At 40.5% G+C, this 25,557-nt stretch overlaps 2 protein-coding genes across 2 annotated transcripts in view; both read right to left on the minus strand.

Annotated features, from left to right (window-relative positions):
- Window positions 1-17,206: 17,206 nt before the first annotated feature.
- On the minus strand, window positions 17,207-18,571 carry LOC139709129 (uncharacterized). The gene is made up of 2 exons (XM_071621089.1): window positions 18,279-18,571; window positions 17,207-18,143 (listed from the first exon to the last, which is right to left on the minus strand). The coding sequence occupies exons 1-2, from the start codon at window positions 18,569-18,571 to the stop codon at window positions 17,321-17,323; spliced, it is 1,116 nt and encodes a 371-aa protein (XP_071477190.1). The 3' UTR covers window positions 17,207-17,320.
- Window positions 18,572-20,851: 2,280 nt separating this feature from the next.
- The window catches only part of LOC139709130 (mitogen-activated protein kinase kinase kinase 4-like), a 37,880-nt gene continuing 33,174 nt past the window's right edge, over window positions 20,852-25,557 (minus strand). Inside the window, exons 23-25 of the mRNA XM_071621091.1 lie at window positions 24,656-24,768; window positions 23,757-23,936; window positions 20,852-20,890 (exon numbers count right to left, since the gene is read on the minus strand). Of these exons, the coding sequence (XP_071477192.1) occupies window positions 20,852-20,890; window positions 23,757-23,936; window positions 24,656-24,768 (332 nt within the window). The remainder of the gene's footprint in view (window positions 20,891-23,756; window positions 23,937-24,655; window positions 24,769-25,557) is intronic.

Below are 25,557 nucleotides of genomic sequence, written 5' to 3' on the forward strand. Positions count from 1 at the left end.
GAACTATCGATACATGAACAAAGAGCGACTATCAAAAAAACTCTCCAGAAGTAGAGACAAACAAAAGGGAGTCAAGAAGCTACTGTCCAAGCTGGAAGAAAGGATTGACAATGAGTCAAGGACACTAGTCAGTGAGGACAGTGATGCGTTTTCACAAATCTTGCAGAAGGAAACTTCGGAGGTACATAGCCACTTTCCAGCGGACACCCCGATGCGTGTGTTGTGGGATGAACAAGTGAAAAGAGTGAACACTCACCCGCAAGCTATGCGATGGCATCCGTCCATTTTGAGGCTCTGCATTGCTCTTGAGGCAAAGTCCCCAGCAGCATATGACCTCCTGCAGTCATCAGGAGTTCTTGTGCTGCCGCACAAGAGAACTTTGAAGCAATACACTATAGTTCACAACAAGTGAACCAGGTTTCAACAGAGAATTGTTGCGTAGAGTTTGTGATGACATCAAGATAGATACCCTGCAGGACTACCAAAGGAACATCAGCCTTTCATTTGATGAGATGAAAATAAGTGAGGGTCTCGTGTACTCACACTCTACTGGACAGATCATTGGGTCTACCAGCCTTGGTGATATGAGTGATGAACTGGAGAGATACACCAGGAGCTGCCAAGATGACAAGGCCTCACCGTATCTTGCTAGTCATGTTCTCACATTGCTGGTGCGTGGCATCTGTGCATCACATCATGCTGCTGTTGCATTCTTTTCGACACAGGGAGTGAGGAGTGATCAGCTCTACAACATAGTCCTGGAAGCTGTGGAACTCCTAGAACTGCAGGGGTTTAATGTGCGGGCCCTTGTTGCAGATGGAGCTACGCCAAATCGAACATTTTACAACATGCTGAAGTCACAAGATGGGGATTGCTCATTTATCCACCCGACGACAAAGAAGAGCATATTCCTCTTCAGCAACGTACCACATCTCCTGAAAACATGCCGGAACAACATCGAGAACTCAGGATTTCACAACAAGACAAGGAACCTCATGGTAAGAATTTATATAGGTATGTTGTGTGTGTACCCATTTAAAAGATATATGTACATAATTTTCTCCCTTAGCTTGGGTAAGGTATGGAACAGCAATAAAACACCGCCAACCCCCCAACCCCCCCCCCCCCAAAAAAAAAAAAAAAAATTATAAATAAAAAATAACAATCATCTGAGTTGTTGTGTTCAGTCACATTTTTTTTATTCCAAAAACATCTGACTAATGTAAATCTGATGTTTCTTCTTTATTCACTTTCTGCATTTCTGCTTGTCAGCTTATTTAAGAGGGAAGGGAAAAGTATTTTTTTAATGTTACTATAACTTTTATTATCATCATTAACCTTTACTAGACAATGGACAGCATCCAGAAATTTGGGTTTGGTGATATCATACCACTCTATTATTGTACATGTACCTCCATTTCTGTGTCAAGAACAAGTCGAGTGCTGCACATATGTTAAGTTTGTTTTTTTTTTTTTAAAGCAAAATACACACAAGAAATGTGCTTTGTTCTTTCAGTTCCGAGGACTCCCCATTTCATGGAAGCACATACTGTAAAACGAGAAATTTCGCGTGCATTTTAATTTCGCGAATTTCGCGAGCGCCAAGATTCACGAAATTAAAATGCACGCGAAAGTTCTTGTCTACACTATATGCATTGAATGCCAGTGGCAGTTCGCGAAAATTTCATTTTGTGATTCAGAGAGAAAGGCAATATTAAATTTGTAGTGTCCATTCATTACGTGTTCTTGCATAGATGTATTTTATTATTATTTTAATTAGAGTGTATTATCATTATTAATTTTGTTATGGTTTAACTTGGCTAAAGATTTTTAGCCAGGCATGCAATGGTTCTAATCCTCCAGTGTACAATATTTTGTAGGCTTGACATGCACAACTGTTCATTAACTCCAGCAAAAGACCGTACAACGGGTAAGTATCTCACAACAAGCATAACAAAAATTTGGATGCTTGAGGATTACTCAGTGGTACCTGAGCTGGAGAATTATCCATGCTTTACAACACAAGCTAAGGTCTATGGGCATACTCAATTACTGCATGCCGAAAGCAGTCAACCTAATAGGGCACTTTCCTGTCAGGCTTTTAATCTTAAGAGTATCATCCTATAGAGGCAGGGGTGCATGAATATGGTCCTTTCGGGGTTCAACCCATTGAGGACGAGTTCCAAGTATACTCGGGCAGGTGTCTCGATCTATGGGATATGCGTGTTGTAGCAAAATCAGTCCGTCCTCAACAGGTTAAAGGGAAGGTAAACCCCAAGAGCAATGTGGATTGAGTGAAAGCAGCAACATTAGTAGAACACATCAGTGAAAGTTTGAGGAAAATCGGACAATCGATGCAAAAGTTATGAATTTTTAAAGTTTTGATGTTGGAACTGCTGGATGAGGAGACTACTAGAGGTTATGACGTATGAGTGGACAACAATACCAAGAAAATATAAAGAAAATTCTGCAAAAATCCATTTTTCATGAAAATTACAAATTCCATCAACTTGATATTGACATATGTTAAGGGTAGCAATTATTCTTCCTGCTTTCTGAAAGCGGTTGGTCCATTGCTCGTTCATAATTCTAGAAAAGTGAATTTTTGTTGAATTTCCTTTATATTTTCTTTGTATTGTTGTCCACTCATACGTCATATCCTCTAGTAGTCTCCTCATCCAGCGGTTCCAACACCAAAACTTTAAAAATTCATAACTTTTGCATCGATTGTCCGATTTTCCTCAAACTTTCACTGATGTGTTCTACTAATGTTGCTGCTTTCACTCACTCCACATTGTTCATTGGGTTTATCTTCCCTTTAAATGTGGATTTCAAATACCACACCCCAGACGAATGTTCAAAGGTGAAGGTATACTGTTTGCTGTTGAAAGATGAATTACTGCAGAGTGATCGATGCATCTGTTTATGGCTAACACTTTACAATGATGAATTGGCTTGAAGGCACAATGTTTTCACTGAGGCAGCATACTACCACTGCAGTACACACATTCCTCCACCTCCTCCCTCCTCCTCGCCCATCTCTAAACACATGATCACTCTCTAAGGCCTCCGCAATGTTCTCTTCCGCTGTATGTGCAACATCCCATCTTAGCCCGTTAAAGACTAGTTCCACCCCCCCCCCACACATATTCAGGCAGGTGTCTATGGGAAATGTGTGTCATGAAAGGTCAGTTCATCCTCAATGGGTTAATATACTTGTACATGCGTCCATCATTAGGTTATTTCCAAAGCTGTCATTTAAAAAAAAAAAAAAGTTTGAACTATGTACTGCACTTTCATATTCCACACCCTCACCAAAATAACCGCTCAATTTACAAGTCATGGGATATGGATGATCACTTAGTTCCTCCTGAAGGACGATGCAATATGTGGTTTCCACAGGTGGTTGTTGGTCATAAACCTTCATTGCATCGGTACTACATGATGTAATGTATTTAAATTCACCGATTTTCCGCTCCTCCTGCTGATGAAGCGGCTAAGGACAAGTTTTCGGATCCTTGAAAGCCCCATTTGATACATCTACAAACACTTGGACTCTGCTTTTGCCAATGATCTTAGGCATGTCTCTGGCAAGCTTTCTGGGTTGTCAGACAGTTATAAATGTCCAGTGCTGAATATGAGAGGATTTTTTTTTTTTTTTTTTTGGGGGGGGGGGAGAAATGGAGGTCCACATTGTACTCAGAAGATGACGGTATCTGTACTATAGATCTCATGTCAGATTGCAGATTTGGGGCAAATCTATTCGCAGCTTGAGCAATTTTTTTATCATTGTTATTTTTTTCATATTATTCATTTATAATTTGTTTTTTGCATCCGCACAAGCCAGGCCATCTCTCTTCTGGAATCTCTGTTTAATGAGCTAAGAGTTTCTTTGCACTGAAAAACACTTCCCCACCACACTCTGGGCACCCCCTGGTGCAGTCAAACATCGACGCACCGCGAACCCCTCGGAATGCGTTACAACGGGCGGTGGAAATTTGTGGCCCGTGACCGATGGCCTCGAGTGAATCTGAAAGGACCCGCAAAACGTTTCAGTCACGCTGCATCATCTCAAGCAAATACAAAATTCTTCAGGTGGTTTTGTAAGAAATCTATCACACGTCCTGGAAACAATATTGGCTCTTCTTGCTTTATTTTGCCTTGGGTTTATCCCCTATCCCCTTGCCACCCCTCCCCCCCAAAAAAAAAAAACAACAACAACAACAACAACAACAACAAAAACTCATGCAGTCAAAAAAAAAATGATAACAATAACAATGAAAAGATATCCTGAAGGCAGATACATATTATCTGTTTTCAGTTCATACTACATACTGTTTCTATCAATATACTATCTACATTTTGTTGAATACTCACAAACCTTTCCAGTGATATTTGCATAATAGACACTTCACTCTTTCATTTATGCACCAACTAAAAGTTGTGATCACAGAGTTTGCTATTTTCTATGTAATATCTCAATACTGGTGAAAGGCAGTGCATTTAAGTGTCATGCATCTTTTAGACCTACTGACAATACACCCCCCCCCCCCCTTCCCCAGGCAGTACACAGGAGTAATCGACATGGCTGTAAATTGAGCGGAAACATCATTAAAAAAAATTAATCTCCTGTTCACCAAGGACAGCAACAACTATGAGTGACTTTTGGGAGTCACTAGTCTCTGTATGCAGACCCCACAGCTATTGTTTTAAATCTCAAAAGGGAAATTATCTGAAAAAAAATCCAGAACACAGGGTTAGAAAGTTCAGAGAGTTATCAAAATATTTCAATACAGCATTGATTACAAACCTCAAAAAAAATCTACTCAGTCCAGTGATTTTACAACCTGATATTTCCTACATAAATAGGGCCTAATGACTAGACACACAAATTTTCTTGAGTTTTTTGTTCTTTTATCAAACTATGCCTAAAAGACATGTTGTCTAGACACGCATGCCTGGATTCACAAAGGCATTTCAAGTCAAATTCATGCCTTTCAGTTCATGGACAAGAACAAGAACAAAATAGGTGAATGGTGCACAATTAAGCAGTGTCAGCATGCATTCTTAATACGTATTGGCTGTCTGTTGGCATATGCCATGAGTCGCATGCATTTCATACACATTTGAAAAGTGCTTTGTCCGTGGACTATAGAGATTATCACTACCTTTGAGAATTTGAACCGAAGGAAATGGTTTCGTTGTGAATTCAGAAAAAAAAAAGAAGCAAAGAACCACAGGATCTATTAAACCAAGGCAGAATCCTATATAGAACTCGCTTCCATGGGAAGAAGGAACACCTCTGGCTGAGGAAGGTACATGCGCATGTAAGGAACAAACAGCTCTGCACTTGCTGATCCAACGCCAAGAGGCTGATGTTGCGGGGGAGCCTGGAGAGGACCGCTTTCTGACAAATTTTGGATATATTTGCACTTCCACTATCAGAAACAAGGAGAAAATATCAAATAGGAACAGTCTTGCTGGCAGACTAACTCGGGCCACACATCAATACCTGCTCTGAAGGTCACTTTCAAAAGCATGAATGTACACACTGCCTTCCAATAAACATTAAAGGGAGTCCATAAACACTGTAACCAGAGAATGGATGCATGCTTGTATTTTTATTCAATGAACCCAGACCTAACTTTAGTCATTCCTCTCATCTTTCAGCGTGAGTGATGCTTCATGACAGCGTCAAAGACAGCTGTAGGCACTCTGTGCATCGTAGAGACTCCAAATCGGAAGCACCTGCACCGACCAGCAGATAATATGCACAACTGTCAGTTTGAGAGCAATTGACAATGCAAGAATCAGTTTAACAAAAAAAAAAAAATAAATAAATAAATGAAAAATCCATCAAAAAGTGCTGAAATTCTGCCTTTTTGTACAATACCACAAAATAAGAAATTTTGCCACACAAACAAAGCACAGAAAATTTGCTTCACACTTTCAAAGTGCGAAAGACATAGTCCAGACATATGTAGTCCGTAAAATGTATCTCTGCTGGTGCTTTCAAATTATGCAAATTCAGAAAGTCTTCAAAAATATTTTGTTGCCTAAATTGGAAGTCTCTCCACAATAAAGCTCACACAGGGCCTAGGCCTATATTTATAAGCATGATGTATATAGAAAAAAAAACTCACAAAGAATTTCATGCTAAATTCAAAACTTAACCCGTTGAAGATGAGTCCCGAGAATGCTCAAGCAGGTTTCTATGGGAAATGTTTGTTACGGCAAACTCGGTCCGTCCTCAACGGGTTAAAGATTTACCGTCTACATCAAATCTCAGACCACATACTAAACTGGAGCCACAAGGGTAGATGTCCTCAATGGAACTATTCTGGAGTTTCTTACATGCGCATATCTTATTAGTTCAATGTATATAACCTTTAACCTTATAAACCAAGTTATTTATCATATCTGATATGAGTCAAGGAGTATACCTTATAAAACGTGGGACAATTTGTTGTAAATGTGCCAGTAATATCAGAAACAAACATGCCCCATTGATCAAGAACTTCAAACTCGATATGTGGCTGCGTATCTTTTCTTATCTATCCAGTTTGTTTATTTCCTATCCAAAGAAAAACATTATACGATTAGTGCATCATAAATCGAACTAATGGCTGCCAAACCAATCAAATGTTTCTACAAGTTGCAGGCACCAACAGCATCAAAAGTCATTATGTCATTAAACAGAGCTTCCCCTTTTCTAGTACAGAAATATAAATAAAAAAACATACAGGTACCATTATGACTATAGTTAGTGTACAATGTACAGTAGTTAAAACATTTAGGGTGACTTGTAAAAGACTATTAATAAATCTTATGAGAGTCCTGAAGTTCAGTACCCCACTGAGATAATTACACCACTCCCCCATACCCCCCCCCCCCTTGCTTTTGTACTCCAGTAGCTATTTGTGGAATAAGGGAAAATACTTCTCAACATTTAATTGTCCATATAATTTTCCCTGAGGGTAGTTATCAATTACATTTATTGTTCCCACTCCCTCCTCCCCCTCCAAAACAAAATTCCAATGCCTTGTAATGCCATGGGGGATAACTGTCATCAAAAGTGATTGCCAGAGGGAGGATGTCTTTGGCACTGCACTCCCATGAGGGATGAGACTGCAATTCTACATGCCCACAAAGCACACAAGGAATGAATGTTGATAGCTGGGAAGATAAAACTGCCACATAACAGAACATTTTTCTCGAAATGTCTTTTTCATGGTCTTTGCCACTCCAGATTAATGCAAACTTCCGCACACAAACTTATCTGGCACATACTTTTTCCTATCTTATCATCTCAAGACACAAATATAAATCTATAAGTATATAGTTATATATTTAAATATATCTCTATCAATATTATCATCCTCCTTTAACATACAGAGTACACAAACCAAGAGCCACAGCACATGAACTGAAATGACTTCATAGACATGCCAGACAGAACATTGCAATCAGATTGTTTGTAAAGCTCACAAAGCCTGCACTACCAGGTGCCACTTCCCAGGGAAACCTCCTCCACAGCCCTCCAATCCAATCCCCTCCCCACCCCCCCCCCCCCCACCCCAGCTTCTCTTTGGGAGGAAATGAAAAAAAAATCATTTGGTCCCTTGAGAATTGCATATTAAAGGGATGGTACAATATTTGTGGAGATGAGGATTGGGCTTTTAACTTTTTATGAAATACCAAGAAACTACTTATGAAATAGTACAGAGCATACCATTCTAAAGTGAATTTAAAGTTTATAGATGATGAAAATCGGTTTTGGAATGGCAGAGACATCCAAAAACAAAGTAAAACAAAGCAATTGTAATAAAAGGTGGATCCCACCTTTTATTAGAACCAATTTTCATCATATAAATGTTGAATTCCTCTTGGAATTACATCCTCTTTCACATTTCATATTAAAGAGGTTTCTCATTATCTCACCGAAAATGCCAGAAATCTGAAGTTGGGTCTCAACCAAAACTCTATCATCCCATTAAAGGTATCTATTCAACATTCTGGAAGTAACATCAGCGACACACTGTATGCTCAAATGTTTGTGCCCTGTGAGACAATTCCAAATGATTATTTTACCACCTGTGACAGGATTCAGTAGGTACAGAAAAAAGTGCTAAACAGAATTATTACCAGGCTGGTTAGTTCTGTTGTGTTGAAAGGACAAGCATACAAAAAAGAGGTGCTCTGTTCTCAATGTTAAATTCCCCAATTCTGTCATGGGTCATAAGTAAGATTTGGAAGTGTTTGACCATACCTATAAAACACTTCTTCAGCAAAGAGTTATTCTTTGGATGGTGGTTCCCTTTAAATGTCAACATTCTCCATGTACCTAACAAGTGCCTCAACTATGCTTTCACCTCTCATACAAATTCACAGAAGTGATTCTCATGCAGAAATAGAATAACTTTAAATTATAAAAGTCCCCCAATGACACAGTATACACTAGCTCTTGCTATGTCTCTTTGGCCAATAAGCACAGATCTCTCGACAACACTGGTCAAGGAATAGAAATTCCACAATTTTAGTGAATAAATCCATATCACATTACAATACCCTTTTTTTTGTCAGTGAGACAGCTTTTATACCAGAGCAGCAATGTGTTTTACCTGCACACCAGTAAAACTAGCTTGGCAAGGTAATATCTTTATGCCTGGACACGCTTAGGGGTAGAATAAGAGGGGACACAACTTCTTTTCTTTCTTTTTTCCCCGCCCTCCAGCCACTGTGGGGAGGATCAAGATACTACACAAAATGGAAAAGAGTTCATATACAGTCTGTAGGCAGCAGTTTGCAGAAGATTTTAATAGAACGCTGAAACACATCAAAAAGTGGTAGCCACGGATATGTGGGAGAAAAATGATAGCATAAGATAATATTATATCAAAATATGTGATATAATTGCATAATCTTGGGGGGGAGGGGGTTTCTATAATATTGTCTTAATAGTAGGTGCAAAAGTTGTATGTCTTTTCATATAATCATGTGTAATTTTCTTTTCTGCTTGCATTTACGCTTTTATTTCAATCTTTTTTTGTAGGAAAAATGTGATCGTCTACAAACCATCAAATAGAAAGCAAAAATTGTACAGATCTGCACCTCCACTTTTATATCTGTGGAGCACATTTCAAGCATCATCAAAAAATGTTCATGGCCTTTTCAAGACAGAAAGAATGGCAGACGTCTGTCATGATAGCTATATGTATCTTCGTCTTTAGTGGGAGGTACGTGTATCTGTCTTGAAGATAGCCGTGGTCACATTGGCATATTTAAACTTCTCAAAGCTTAACTTCAAGAACTCTTCGCAAAGTTTGCTCATCTGTTCACACTGGCAGCCAAAATTCTCGAAGGTTCAGTTCTAGAAGTCTGGGCCACTGGTGCCCATGTGCAACAAAGAAGAAAGCATGCGCCATCTGACAGCTATTGATTGTTACATAAACAATGCACACACATATATCCTAATAAGCGTGTGCTTCAGAGGCACCAATGCAAACAGGCAGTGGATTGGTCTCGTGGCAAACTTTGCGAATTACAAAGAGTTTGAGAATATTTTTGGACTTCCGGAAATTTCCCTCGTTTGACTGGGAAGTTTCACAAGAATTTTTGCAAGAAGTTATTGGGAAGTTTGCGGTCACACCTGCAAAACTTTGAGAACTTTATAAACTTTGCAAAGTTTTGCCAGTGTGACTATGGTTGATGTGTCTTATTTGGCAGTTACATGTACATGCTTAGAGTAAAATTATCTCAAATATATCAATGTTTGATCAAGTGAGCACTTTTTCTCTCATTCTTTTTCTTAGGCAAATTTGAGAACAAGAAAGGCTTAAAACATGAGGCACATATTGGTGCATTGCATGAATATCTGCAGCTGCTTTGAATTAAAATAAGTGCAAAAATTTGTAACCATATTTTCTCATTCACAGAGTAAAAACTTTGCGCAAACATCAGCATCTCAGTGCATATACTTTTCTATCTCATCTTTAACAATTGAAGGAATAAGAAATCTGATGTGTTTTGGTGCAGCTTTACCTTAGGCTTCTCTAGTGATATGTTTGTTTTTTTCATTGATACAAAGATTTCATGTGTTGGTTTGAACAACCTTGACACACATGTGATATAGTAAATGGTGCGAAAGATAGCAGGTATCTTACGATTTGTCTGCACCGATTGGTTCATACAAGCCCCAGACACTGGACACAAGCACACTCAATGTGTGCTGAGATAAAATGGTTGCATCAAAAATTGCATCAATGGCCCTGATTGTAAAGTTTAACCCTGCATCACTCCGGCTCAGACTAAGTTTTCATCTTGTTAAAATATGTGTCGCATGTCCACAGCGTAGATCTGGTCCAAAAATACTGTTGATTTAGAAACACTGCTTCACACAAGCAAACGGGTTTGCAGTAAACCACTGCTTATGGTCTACAAAGTGTGATAAAACATAGCCCATATACGGTTGTTCATTCATCAATTCAAACTGATCAATTTACCCTCACAAGCAAGAAAAAGTAAAAAACAAATGCAACTTGGCGTGGAGTCAAACTATTCACATTCCTCCCATTAATCAGCTTTTTCTGATTCATTCACAACGCTACATGGTTCGAGCAGCAGGCCCAAGTAGGCCAGGTCACACCATGCATTGTGGAATACTGTGGTGTGTGCCAGCCCGGTTGTACTATTCATACATCTTCTATGATTACACATTAAGGCCATACCTTCAGAGCACTATCAGAGAGTCTCAACATATCATTTCCTCGCTAATATAGATCCCTACCTAATGTTACAGTTATTAACGTGAAATGCTCTCAGAGGACTCAGTGACCCCATGGTTGATGAGGCAATAGCCTCATTTTCTCAAGCGGGCACGGCTAAAGAGGCTCGATACCTAGGTCCATTTAGGTAATGGGATGCAAAGTGCAACCCCCCTAGTTTTACCAAGTTGCTGCTGCCAGCATCTACCGCCAGTCATTCCATTCTAGAACTTTCCGTACCATTCTAGAAGTTTCTGTACCATTCTAGAAGTTTCCGTACCGTTCTAGAAGTTTCCATACCATTCTAGAAGTTTCTATCCTGCCTTGCTGTGGTCCTAAGGTCCTCTCTGCTCACTTGAATAGAGTTTTTCTTATTCCTCTTAATAGTCACAAAAATGAAGATCTATTTGACAGGTATAGAATGAATCCTACTGGCCATCAGTACTTAACAAACCAGAGGGTTTGTCAAACACCTAGCCTGGGGTTTGACCGATACTTCTGAATGTGTCCCTCTCCTGAGCATGATCATCAGAATACTTCTACTAATAAATCCAATGCAAAACAATGCACAAACACTACACACACGCACAAACACAGAACATATCACAGTTCTTTGTCCTTCAGAGCGCACATCACGCATTGCTTGAATCAGTGAATCAGTGCTATAAATATATTCATATATTCCATATGTGTAGTTGTACATGGCGAGTGGGATTTTAGAATTTGCACAGGTGCAATGCAAAGCTTGTCGATCTACTGTGTTCCACACGTGTGAAGAAAATATGTGGTAATACTGAATTTTTGTGCCCTGACTCTTAATATGCCAGATAATGTATAAAGATATCTTATTTACAAATTCAGTGTACTATTACCAAACATGACTGCATAAATCTCGACTGGTCGCATGCATGAGAAGAAACTGCTCACACCTCATCAAAGTAGTCGTGCATATTTCATATTTTGTATACAGTACACCAAAAATACACATCTGAGCTACTATTACAAGAACTATCCCCTTCTGACAAAGGGCTATTCAGTCTATGCCCTATCTGCTATGTAACTTGGTGGGATATGAATGAAGCTTCTAGTGTATTTTATCCATCCATCTCCCATGTGCTACCAATAAAAAAAATGTATATATTTGCAAATGAATATCTTTGAATTTAAATAAAACCGACATGCATACAATCATAAACTTTTGAGAATGAGTAACATCATACTGTCAAGAGATATCAAAAAGAGCAAAAAAAGCCAGACAAAATCATTTTGGAGCAGTTTACAGGTGCACATATCTTTGAGAAGCAAACAAAACAGCAAACCATTGATCTGGGCTTCACTGCTTCGATCTTGTTCTCTGAATGACCTGTAAATGTCAACGCTAGCCAGCTACGACAGGCAGAGTGATTGCAGGACAAAGAATATTGCACTTACTCGGCATCAACCTCTAAACGTGCTTATCTACTCTTTTCTTAACCAGCTACTGTATATCAACATGCATTTGCTTTGAATTGAAGCACAAGGCAAATACGATCTTCATGTCTTACTACATATGTTTACCCTCTCGTTTCTTTCTCTCCTATATCTTTCTCTTTCTCCCTATATCTTTCTCTCTCCCATATATATCTTTCTCTTTGATATATCTTTCTCTCTCCCCTATATCTTTCTCTCTCCCTATATCTTTCTCTCTCCCCTATCTTTCTCTCTCCCTATATCTTTCTCTCTCCCCTATATCTTTCTCTCTTCTCTATATCTTTTTCTCTCTCTCCTATCTTTCTCTCTCCCTATATCTTTCTCTCTCCCCTATATCTTTCTCTCTCCCCTATATCTTTCTCTCTCCCCTATATATATATATCTCTCCCCTATATCTTTCTCTCTCCCCTATATCTTTCTCTCTCCCCTATATCTTTCTCTCTCCCCTATATCTTTCTCTCTCCCCTATATCTTTCTCTCTTCCTATATCTTTCTCTCTCCCCTATATATCTCTCTCTCCCCTATATATATCTCTCTCTCCCCTATATCTTTCTCTCTCTCCTGTATCTTTCTCTCTACTCTCTCTGCTTTCTCTTTATCAGCTCTCTGTTTTTCCAGCGCTGCGGACATTCACACACCAAAACTGAGAAGGTTCCAAAAAACTTTCAGGTATATAAGCCTGTCTTACAGGCATCTCAACAGGTGATAGACATTATGATTAGAGAATGAGAGAGGTATACAGATTATTTTGATAAGACAAATACAGAAATTATTAAAAGTTTCATGGATCCTCCAGCACAATCAGGTAGACATGGCAACTTTGCTTCTCTATCACACCTCCCTTTCATATCGATGCCTGTTCCTTGCAGTGGACAGTATGCACTCATCCCTGAATAAGTAGGCTCTACAATCGCTCCTTCGAGTGGCATACATTTTTTTGATCGTAGCACGAGGGTGCAAGTCAGAAAAGCACGGTGATTGAGAAAGAGAATCCAGACAACAACAACAACAACAAAAATACACTATTTACATAATATACATGATACTGCACGATGATTTCCATTGTTCTCAGGCATGATATACAACCGCCACAGTAGTTGGGACATGGACAAAAAAATAAAATATAAAAACATATGATACAATAATCATGAGACAGAAAGGAAGAAAGCAGGACAGTCAAAGGATATCATTTTTCCCTTGTACCTGGGAGGGCACTGAGGCTAGGGCTCCATACTTTTCACAGGTAAATGCCCGTTGAAATCACTTGCCCAGAGGGGAGTTTCATCTGCCCTGGGTGAGCGGGCAAGTGAGTTTGCAGCATCCAAAAAGTATGTGCTCAAAGATAATTATTTATTTTGCTGGTTGGATGTCTGTGTTTAGTTTTCCCTTTACCCTGAATTGCCAAAGACGATCAATGATCAGACTCTACAAGGCTATACTGTATACAACATACATTTTGCAGGCAGAACATTATGCAATTGGAAATGTGCAGGACAGTTCTGCGAGTTGTTAAACTTGTGCTCAAGTAGCACAATGAAGGAATACGTAGTAAGCATAATCCCCTTTCATGAATCAGTGTTGGCAATTTATCGTCTTGGAAATGATAAACATGGCATTAGTTTTACAGGAGGCAACATTTTGGCATGACATTCGATTTACAAAAATATCAGGGAACTTGCACACTTTGGGCAAAAAATAAAACCACCACAAAATAGAAAGATTAAATGAGAACTTACCTGTTTGAAATTTGATCTTTATTTTACGAGGGAGTTGTAGGAAGAGAATACATTGAGAGACCCGCTTTGCGCACGCGCAGTCATTTTTCGAAGCATCAAATGTGGCTGCTGGATATCTGAAAGATTATGGAGAACTTAGCTTCAAGTTTGAAACCTTTGGGAGGGAGAGGAGGGAATGTATTCTCTTCCTACAACTCCCTCGTAAAATAAAGATCAAATTTCAAACAGGTAAGTTCTCATTTAATCTTTCTATTTTACTTCTGGAGTCTCCGAAAGAGACTACATTGAGATTTTGAAGCCCAGCAGCCATATTTGTAAGAAAGATAACAGAAATGACTATGAATTGTCATTTACCAAAAGGGGTAAATTGTTTACCTTGTCTGGTCATTTCTTTAGTAGAGCAGTTGTGAGACACTTGCTCCCATCATCGAGCAAGGGTTTGCTGTAGAACTTTCTGAAAGTTTTTTCATTCGTCCAGCCTGCCTTCTCAAGGATAAACGAAACTGGCAAGTCTGCTCTGTGTGCAGCTGACGTCGCAGCTGCTCTTGTTGAGTGAGCCTTATATTTTGAAGTGTCGATTCCTGCCGCTGTCATAACATCTTTGATCCACCTGGAGATGGTTTGTGACGTAACTTTCGCATGGGGTCTGCGAAAACTAATAAAGAGTCGACGCTCTTGACCTCGAATTTCCTCAGTCCTCCGTATGTAGGCTTTGATGTAGTTGACAACGCACAATCGACGATCTGGAGGGTAGGCTCTCATGCTCAGTGTGTAGCCAGCGTTTCCCGGCCTATTTTGTTTCAGTAACTCGCTGAAATGAAATGTAACTGATGATCCCTTGAGTATCATGTTGTCCAAATTCAGGAGCTGCAACGACTGTGCTCGCTGTGTTGAGATGAGAGCCATGAGCATGCATAGCTTTTTGGTGAGATCTCGTAGGCTCAGTGCATTTGCCGGTGACAGCTTTCTGAGGTAACAAAACACAATATTTACATCCCAAGTATCTACATAGCGAGGTCTTGGGGTTCGGAGATGGAAAACTCCCTTCATAAATCTTGATATCAAAATGTTGTTCCCAACTGTAGAGGCACCATCCTCAAGAACTAGGAATGATGCGAGCGCACTTCTTGCTGTGTTGAGTGCATTGTATCCAAGACCTCCTACATGAAAAAGCTCACTAAGAAATTCTAAAACAAACTGAACACTAGAGTGAAGATGGCTTTTCTTCTTACTCTTGCAAAAGTCTTTCCACTTCTTTCTGTACACACAATATTGCTTCTGGGTAGAGGCTCTCCAAGAAGCGGCCAAAATGTCCACAATTTCCTTCTTTAGTCCTGTCCTTTCGAAGGGCTGCCGCATAACCTGCAACAGAGAAGATCAATTCGATCATACAAGGGATGTGGTTCATGCGTTACAGGTTGTGTTAATAGGTTCCTACTCCTTGTAATTAGCACTGCTTCACCCTTTAACATCCTTTTCAGCTTAGGAAACCATGCCTGTGTGGGCCAATTTGGCACTACCATTATGCCTTCAGCTCTATCTGTCCTAATTTTTTGAAGACATCTTGGGATGAGACAGAATGGGGGAAAGGCATAGAATTTGAATTCTCCCCAATCCAACGTAAATGCATCTACGGCTTCTGCATTTGGATCTGGCAACCAAGTGACATATCTCTCAAGTTGGTTGTTTAGTCTGGACGCAAAGAGATCAATGTCTGGAAGCCCAAAAACTGAAACTAGATTGTTAAAGGCTTGCTTGTTAAGCATCCATTCATTTCGGTCACTGAACTTTCTAGATCTGCTGTCTGCCTCAGTGTTCTCACTCCCTGGAAGGTGTGCTGCAGTAACCCAAATATTACGTTCCATGCACCACCTCCAGATGTCTCTAGCTGCACTGTCACAGTCCTTGGACTTAATACCCCCCATGTTATTCAAATAAGCAACTGCTGTTGTGTTGTCTGACCTAAGGAGGACATGAACATCATGTAAAGAAGAGCAAAAGGACTTCAGTCCAAACCCGGCTGCCAATGTTTCCAGGTAATTGATATCATTCTTTCTAGCTCTTTCCATTTCAAGATCGTTCCATCTGCCTCCTGTTTCAATGGACAGATTTGTGGCTCCCCAACCAAGCCCACTAGCGTCTGTACGCAGCTCAAGTGTAGGTCTGTTACGCTTAATTGGTGCACACTCCTCAAAGACATGATTAATCCACCATTTGAGCTCTTCTTTCCCTTCTAATGACAGCTTCATAGGTCTGTCGAAATGGCCTTTGTTAGCTTTAAGGGCGGCAATTTTGTCACGTTCTAGGCATCTGTAGAAAAGAGGGCCATGTTGGACTCCAGGGAAAGTAGCTATTATCTTCCCAATAACATGTGACACCTGCCTGATTGTGGGTCTAGTATTGTCAAGCAAGTCTGAACAGACTGTGATAATGTCCTGCATTTTCTCTTCTGGCAGGGAGATAGTCATATCACCAGTGTGCAGCTTAAACCCTAGGAAAGTGAGCTCTTGTTGGGGTTCTAGCATAGATTTCTCCTCGTGGACTACGAAACCTAGTTCACTTCAGACAGGAGATTTGTGGTTGCACGTACAGCCTCCTTTGCTTGTTCTACTGACTCTCCGATAATGAGAGTATCATCAAGGTAGCCTAGTACTATGTGCCCCATTTCTCTCAGTGTAGCGAAAACAGGTTTCATGAGCTTGGTGAAAAGTCTGGGCGCTGTGCTGAGCCCATTTGGTAGGACTTTGAACCTGTAAAATTTCCCTTGCCATGGAAATTTCAAGAATTTTCTGTGTTCAGTGTCAATTGGGATGGAGTAGTAAGCATCTCGGAGGTCGACTGAGGCTAGGAAATCTCCTGGGGAGATTAAAAGGGCAGCTGTATGAATGTTATCCATTTTGAAGTGTTGTACGCTCACACACTTGTTCAAATCTGTCAAATCAAGTATTAGTCGAACACCCCCATTTTTCTTGGGTCGTGTGAAAATGTTTGAGAGAAATTCTCCTTCTTCATGACCACATTCTTCGATAACATTCTTAGTCAGTAAGCTTGCGATCTCTCTGTCAATACAAGCTGAATTGTGCTGGTTTGGTTTGTATTGAATGAAGGGCTTATCCCTCCTAGGGGGCATACATGCTTCTTCAAATTCAATTTTGTAACCCCTGATTGCTGCCAAAATAAATGGATCAGCTGTGATTTGGCACCATTGCCTGTAAAAAAACCTCACTCGACCTCCGACTGCCACTGGAGCTTTCTTTGGAATACATTGCACACACGTACAAATACATTGGGGAATGCAGGTATGATCATGATGTGAATCGAAACTACCTACCTCTTTGGGTATGCTGGTAGTTATTTCTTGCGCTGCATTGGAGGCCTGTGCTGTGGAGCCTGTTGTGGGGGGCGGCTCGCTGTGCGGGGTGGTGGCTGCTTGCTGTGACCCCACTGTGGGCGCTGACCTAAAAAAGGCCTGCTACTACCGCCGGCTGTTGGTCTGTGTGTTGAGGCAGCTGAACTTGCAGTCCAGCCAGCACTTCTGTATTGTCGCTTGGAGAAAGCTGCTCCCCTGTACGGGTGGTACGTGCTAGACTGTGGCCGCGAAATTGGGTTTCTCATCACTCCTGATGCAGCTTTCTGCTCCTCTTTGAGATCTTTCATTCTCTTTCCCAATTCATCTCCGAATAGGAATTTAGTGACGGGAGTGGAAGGTTTGCAAAGATGAGAGTAAGTGGCTGCCATGTCCGGCTTGATAAGCTCTTTCCTCAACGAATTTAGTTCAAAATTGGCATTGCACAGCAACGCCAATGCGTCCTGCTGTGTGTCAGTCAGCCGAGGTGATGGGAAGGACTGTATTAGCGCGCTCAGGCCCTTCGTCAGCGATTTCTGCACACGCTGTAACTTGGCATCTCTACTGCGTGTGTGTTGCGGTAGGTTATCCCAGATCGGGCCGTTCACCTTCGGTGTAGCGAGGTAAACACAGTTGCTCGGGGCTGGATACTTAGATGCCGTCTCTTCCAACACTTTTTCTTCTAGCGGGTGGCTTATGAGGTAAGTAGTAGAGCTGGCTAAGTCCTCGTCTACCGGTAGTCCTGTATCACCCGGCTTGGCAAATTTTGCTGCGAGAACGGGAATTTCTTGCACGTCTGCAGCGTCTGACGCAAAATCGCCTTCTTCTCTGTTGGCTTCGCCCGTGTCACGCACGTGCCGCTCCCCGCACTGTTGAAAATCAGTTTCCATAGGAATTTCACACTGTCCGGCGCTGTGCGCCTCATCGTACGCCACAAAATGGCGCGATGCCGGTTTCGGCGGCGTGGGGTTTACACTGGGCAGCGCGTCGACCACTTTACTCAGAAGACTTTCCAGTCTCGATAGTCTGTCCTCGACATCCGAGGATTTTTCGGCCGTCTTTGGGCCCTGCTTCGCTTGCGGCACTTTACCCGCCATGTTAGTACCGGAAACCATGTCCGACTTAACTAGTTTCTTTTTCGGCTTGACTTTTTTGTCTGTCGGAGGGGAACGTTCTTCGCAAACAACGTTGATGCTTCCCACTGCGCCGGGCTTAGCCGGATGATGCAGCTGTTCTTTGAGCTGTTGTGCCTCCATCACCGTAGCCACCGCGTGACTTTCGTGGAATGAGGCCGCTAGAAAAGGCTGTGCTTGCCGCCTTGCTAAGCACCGAATATTCGTTGTACGATATAGGAAGATTGCGGAATCTAATTCCACTAACTGCTGGTTTCTAGAACCGTTAGTACCGCGAAAATGCGATAAAAGATCAGAATTTTCGACTGCGATAAGGGAACTACGTTCGAATACTCGTGCGTAGAAAAGCGATATGACTGCGCGTGCGCAAAGCGGGTCTCTCAATGTAGTCTCTTTCGGAGACTCCAGAAGTAAAATATATATGGCTTATACAGTATTCTGAAGTTAGCATTAGCCTACAGGGATAATATGCTGCACTGTTTGAACTGTGTGCAGCAGGAGATCACAGGGAAAATATGAACCTTACAACAACAACAAATCTCTTTAATTTGCACTCCACATGCCTTGAGAACAGAGCAAATGGCATGGCCTCTGTTTGCACATGTCCAGTCCCAGTGGTGGCTATTCAGGTCTTTTTTGTCCAAGACAATTTGAATTCAAATTTCACCCGGTGTGTCCCACTGGTAATCTTAAGGAAAGTTAAGCTGCTGCTCGACCTAACGCACCAGACGATTCGACTTGTCTGAAACAGGACAAATCAGAGACTGAGAAGATCTCCTTTAGTTACCATGGAAACACGGATGAGTTCATCCCGCCCAGAACCGAATATGCTCATCAGGTAAAAATATCATGCCAATGGAGCCTTAGGCCCCAAGGGAACAACAGTAGTGCACAATGATGCATCAAAGCCTTCGGAGACTGACTAGAAGAGGCCTCAGCCACGAGAGGATACACTACAAATCACTTGGAATATTTCCACTCCCTGTGGTTGATTTCACACTTGGGCAGGCTAATTGCAAATTTGATGAATTTTTTTTTTCTTACTTCAATTGCCATCTTCATAAAAGACTACATGATTATGAAGAGAGCTTGTGTCATTAAGGACTTTTACTCGATCATCAACCGTTAAAGAAATGTGTCAAGAAATGCAAACTATGATTTCATTGACATAAAAAAAAAAAGTACTTAGAACTGAGCACTGAAATGCACAGAACAAGGCAAGCACATCTAATGACTTTAACCCGTTGAGGACGAGTCCTGAGTATACTCAGGCAAGCATCTATGGGAAATGCGTGTTGTAGCAAAATAAAACCATCCTCAATGGGTTAAGGATCATATCCATTATTCAAAACCCACTTTACATCATCACAAGTGAGATAGGTAAGGGGGGAAAGATGATAAAGATGATGATGCAAAAAAATGGGGGACAAAACAAAAGAGGATGAAGAAGGTGAAGAAAAAAAGGAGGAAGAGGAAGAGGAAGAGTTCCTCTTCAAGAGTAAGAACGAGGAGGGGGGAGGAGGGAGGAGGAGGAGGAGGAGGAGAGTACAAGTAGGAGGAGAAGAAGATACTGACAGAAATTTGTCCTCACATATGCAACAAGATTCACATGCAGAACAGCATGAATCTAAGTTTTTGCAGATGAATGACCATAGAATATACATTCATGTATGTCTTAGCCTCGTGGTCCTCCGATGAAAAGTCCTGACGCGAATCATTGCCACAAAAATCTGCAATACTGGCAGTGATAAAAGCCACGCATGACCAAAGAAGGCAGGAATTGTCAAGGACATTTATAAGAAGCTGCAGTTGCACGAGAGAACCACAACAACGCTTGCCGCGTCTACGAGTACATCGTACCGGTATTGTACTGTAGACGATGTTAGAACGATAAAATGTTGTCTCCCCGAACAACTTTGATGCTCTTTCACACTCGGACTAATATCAAATCATAAATATCTGGCCTGGGTAGCTCTATGCAAGAGCAAACAACATTTGCACAGTTTTTTCTTTTTTCTTTTCCTTTTTTTTTTTTTGTTCATAAATGCCAGGCATACATGATAGTAGTCTTATTTCAAGACACTCCTTCCAACAAACAATATTCTGTACAATCACAAGTCATAACATCTATACAATCAAAGAGCAGCACCGAGCCATGTATTGAAATATTTGAGATATTGCTGATCCTACCTCAATTTGTCTCAAAAACGACAACAATCAAGAAAAAGACTCACAATAATACTTTTTTTTTTCTCGCAAACACTGCGTCGTCGATCATAACAGAATGGACCTGAGTCACACGGAACATCAGACTTATGAATTGGTGATTGATTGGCGAATGAAATGTATAGGAATCACCCATGGTCGTCAACAGGAAGAGGGCAGTCTGTCATTACTGGCCTCCTAGTCCTCAATTCCCTCTTCGATTACTTCTCCTGCCACCTATGATTGACAATCAGGAAATGAACGAGAGAAAAGAAATATTTTTTTTTCATATATCATGGCTTTTGGGACATGAAAACCAGAAGTGTTCATAAAATACATCAAATTTAATAGTAAACATGTACAAGTTGTATCACAGAAATGTCGTTTCATTCACCTGGGCCCCATTTCATGAAAGTTTGCATGAAAGCAACTCTTGCTGGAATGACACCTTCCCACAGCAACAGCCAATCAGGAAGCTGGATTCTTGTTGTTTTCATGACATTTGCCGTTCCAGCAAGAGTGCAGCTATAATCAAATTTTTATGAAATGGGACCCAGTTGACACAAGATTTCGAGAAGTTTGAGACCTACCTGTATTGGTTTTATTAATCACTGCTGCTTTATTGTTGGATAAGTACAGCTGTACAACTATATGTGACCCTGCACCACAAAACCAACAAAAAGTCGCCAGACATGGATTTTCAGTTAAGGGTAGATTCTGAAAGAGCAAACTCTAAGCTTTAAAATGATGTATAACTCAATTTGAATGGACTCCCCTAACCTACCTAAATGCTGGAAAGAAAGCACACACTCTGGAAAAGTGTGAACTGAGAAAAAATGCTCTGAAGTACAGGAACTATTCAAGCGCTTTAATCTTTACCAAACCGTGCTAGCTGTGCCATGAAAGGGACAAAACACAGGATGTAAACCACAGAAGCAACAACAATGACGGGATTATGAGATTAAGCTGAAATTGAGCATGTTTTATTAGCACATTCTGCCCATGATAAATGCTAACTTTCAAAGCAGTAGTGTCATCCTTTAAAAAGTTGTTAGACTTGAAAGTGAAGGGTGTGCAAAGGATGTCAAGACATGAAAAGCAGCCTCTAAGACAAACCTGATCATTCTACTCTTCCCCCAAAAAGGGTTGTAGAAAAACTGCTCAAAACACACTTTCCTATTCATGTTAAGATACCAAACTGAAGAATAATGTAGAAGAAGGATAGCTCTTTCAGAAAATATGAAATACTCAAGACTGACTTGGTTGAACCATTTCACCATTTTTGAGTCCTCACTTAAAATCAAGAGGTGCGACTTTTTGTTTGTTTTGTGATGCGCGGTCACATATGGAAGTCTCTCTGGCATCATACACCCTGCTTATGACAGCAATTATGTCAGAAAGACTTTCAAAAGTCTAGGGCTGCTCATGTGAATATTGTTTTTAGTTTCTAGCAAAATTGATGATGAGAAGAAATGACTTATTATAGCTGTTGAAGACGAGTCCCGAGTATACTCGGGCAGGTGTCCATGAGAAATGTGTGTTGTAGCAAAATCAGCCCGTTTTCAATGGGTTTTAACGTAAACCATAATGCTGCATGAGAACGTCAGTGACGCTTGCTATACATTGTATCTATAAAAAGGCACTTTTAAGATCAATTGGAGACCACAAACTGATTCGCATACTGGTACACTGTGAATACCAGCATAAGGGAGCTCACGGTTATGATTTGCAAATGTGCAAAATGAAAGTTTAGCAAGAATGTTTGTGTATTTGCCATTGACTTTAAGATGAAAAGAATCCTCAGGCAAATGAGGATCTGGATGGTTTCACACAAAGCGATTAATGAACAATGTTAGACAAAAGATCTTCATACATTTCAAAAAATTGGTCGAAAGCAGAGCCTAATGAAAGTATGTAAGTAACATCATACAGATGAACATTAAGATGTCATACTTCAACAAAGAATGCTTCATCACAAAAGCCTTTCCATGTCATTTGAAAGTCTGTGGTGTAGGGGTCAAAAGAGACATGCCCTATAGTGATCTCCCTTACTGTGAAACATGATATATTCGTGGCATGAATTTTCACGAACTAGGGCCAACGGCATTCATCGCGGCATGAAATTTTTGCGAATTGCCACTGGTATTCAATGCATATAGTGTAGACAAGAACTTTTGCATGCATTTTGATTTCGTGAATTTTCGCGCTCGCGAAATTCGCGAAATTAAAATGCACGCGAACATTCCTCGTTTGACAGTATTGTCTCACAAAGTGCCTAAGAAACATGTTAGCCTCATTTTTTCAGACTGAAAGTAAAGCGTGCCAAGAAAGGCAGCCTCCTTAAAGGCATTATTTACCATTTGCAGATGAAACAAAAACCCAGCTTTAATGCTTCAAAATAGTTCTAAAATGTGAGTTAGGGCTAGAAACTACCAATGTAAAAATGTTAATCAGTATAATCATTGCTCAGTAACGTTAAATATACAAAATGCGAACAACAGTTATAATAAAAATTGTTTGTTGAATAAACCATCTACATGTACATTTATGGTTTACTGAAATTAAATAGTGTTATCTCCTAATATGTTAGGCTTTACTGCAAAATCTTTATATGGTAGGGTGTTTTGTGATACAACTGATCTACACATGCATCAAATGTGATATCTCAAACATTTTTTAAATTGGTGCTCAAAATGGTAAACAGTACCTTTAAAAGTATGGTATAGTATTGGTGGAGATGAGGATTAAGCTTTTAACTTTTTTGCAAGATACCAAGAAACCACTTGTGAAATAGTACAGAGCATACCATTCTAAGAGGAATTCAAAGTTTTACTTTGATGAAATCAGTTTTGGAATGGCTGGGACATCCAAAAACAAAGTAAAATAAAGCGATAGTAATAAAAGGTGGGTCCCACCTTTTATTGGGATCGCTCTTTTTGGATATCTCAGCCATTTCAAAACCTACTTTCATCAAATAAACATTGACTTCCTCTTGGAATCACATGCTCTTTCACATTTTATAAGAGGTTTCTCATTATCTCACCAAAATATTGATTAGAAGTTAGATCTCAACCAAAACTATATGATCCCTTTAGCATCCTACCTTGATGAATGGGTGGTTGAGGAGGTCGCTGGCACTCCAGCGTCGGTTGGCTTCGTGCTTGAGGCAGTGTTTGAGGAAGTCCTGACCCTCCGCACTCATGCTCTCGGGAATGTTGGGAATAGCGCCCTCTCCCACCTTGTACATGATGGTGTACTCGTGGTCGTAGTCGTGCCATGGCCTCTGAAAGTGGCAATTTTATGCACAAAACACGGCAATTCACCAGGGCACATGAAAAAATGCTATAAATACCAACCATTAGTATATACTCTACAATCCTCTGGACACTGTGACTATACCCTGAGAGGCTCACTGTACAATTTCAAACATATACATTCAGACATTTTATATTTTACAATTTTACTGGTTTAATTTTCACGACCTGGTATTGTTGGGCAAAATACATTCAGGAGGGACTTATGACAACTAGAAACTTATCACCCAATAGCAGTAGTGGTGGTGGTAGTAGTATTAGCAGAAGAAGAAGAGAAGGAGGAGGAGGAGGAGGAGGAGGAGGAGGAGGAGGAGAAGAAGGAGGAGGGGAGGAAGAGGAGGAGGAGGAGGAGGAAGAGGAGGAGGAGGAGGAAGAGGAGGAGGAGGAAGAGGAGGAGGAGGAGGAGGAGGAGGAGGAGGAGGAGGAGGAGAAGGAGGAGAAGGAGAAGGAGGAGGAGGAGGAGGGGAAGAGAAGAAGAAGGAGGAGGAGGAAGACAAGGAGAAGATCTTTTACGCTACATCACAGAAATGGGCTTTTGAGGGGCTGCCGGGTGAAGGAAGGGATGAGGTTATTAACCCATTGAAGACAAGTCCTGGATACAGTCAGACAGGTGTCTGGGATACGTGTGTCATAGCAAAGTCAGCTCGTCCTCAACAAGTTAATTTTATGAAGATGGAGCCCCACCCACCTTGCCGGTGACCATCTCAATCACCACACAGCCCAAGCTCCAGATGTCGGCCTGCCTCCCGTAACCTTCCTTTCCCTTCCCGCTCTGTGTGATCACCTCAGGGGCCATGTATGCTGCAAAGGAAAAAGATTATCACAGACACATGTTTGGAGAAGTCAGACTATTCTCACTTCAAGACAGGCATTTGTATTTTTTTTCTCATTTTTCTTTTTTTGATTTTCAGTTGGAAGCTCTATGATCTATCAGTATCTATCATATTTACTATAATATCTTACTTTTCTTGTCGATACATGATATGAACTGGTAAAAAAAAACAACTTTATTTTTAAACGCAGACAGATTGAAGTTCCATTTTGTATTTGTGCTCAATAGCTTGTTTCTGAAAGGTTGACATCATTGAAAAAAAAATAACAGAACTTTAAAAGAAGTAATAAATACTACTAATACTAAGATAATAATAATGATAACAATAGGTATCATTATCATCATTATCATCATCATCATCATTATCATCATCACAATAGTATCACTAATGATAATAATATAAATCTTTTCTTTTGTCTTGTTTATCTCTATTCCTAAGTCAGTCAATTTGAACATTGAATGGACTTCCCCTCTAAGCAGTGACTTACTGGCTTCATACCAACGCATGTAGAAAACAAAGTGGAAACTTTTACAGTAAACATTTACACACTAGCAAGGTTAATTCTTCCTGCTAGGCCAATTGCAGTGAACTTCACTCTTGTATAACCTTGTGGGAAAAGAGGCCACTGAGGCACAACTTTCGTTAGCACTTCATCATAAGCTTTTTGTAGAGCTGACATCATTCTCGTGTTCACACTTTCACCAACACAAGGGTAGGGAGTTTGAATCAATGAACACGTAAGCCTTGAGACTAGACT

Source organism: Diadema antillarum, unplaced genomic scaffold, assembly GCF_040938485.1.
Source record: "Diadema antillarum isolate AM-2024a unplaced genomic scaffold, OU_Dant_1.0 seq00001410_RagTag, whole genome shotgun sequence".
NCBI lineage: Eukaryota > Metazoa > Echinodermata > Echinoidea > Diadematoida > Diadematidae > Diadema > Diadema antillarum.

Coding starts and splice junctions, on each gene's coding strand:
- LOC139709129 (XM_071621089.1), bottom strand. CDS start 18,571: ATGGAGGCACAACAGCTCAAAGAACAGCTGCATCATCCGGCTAAGCCC. Junction 18,144..18,278: donor CTGCCCAGTGTAAACCCCAC/GCCGCCGAAACC, acceptor CGAAGCCAACAG/AGAAGAAGGCGATTTTGCGT.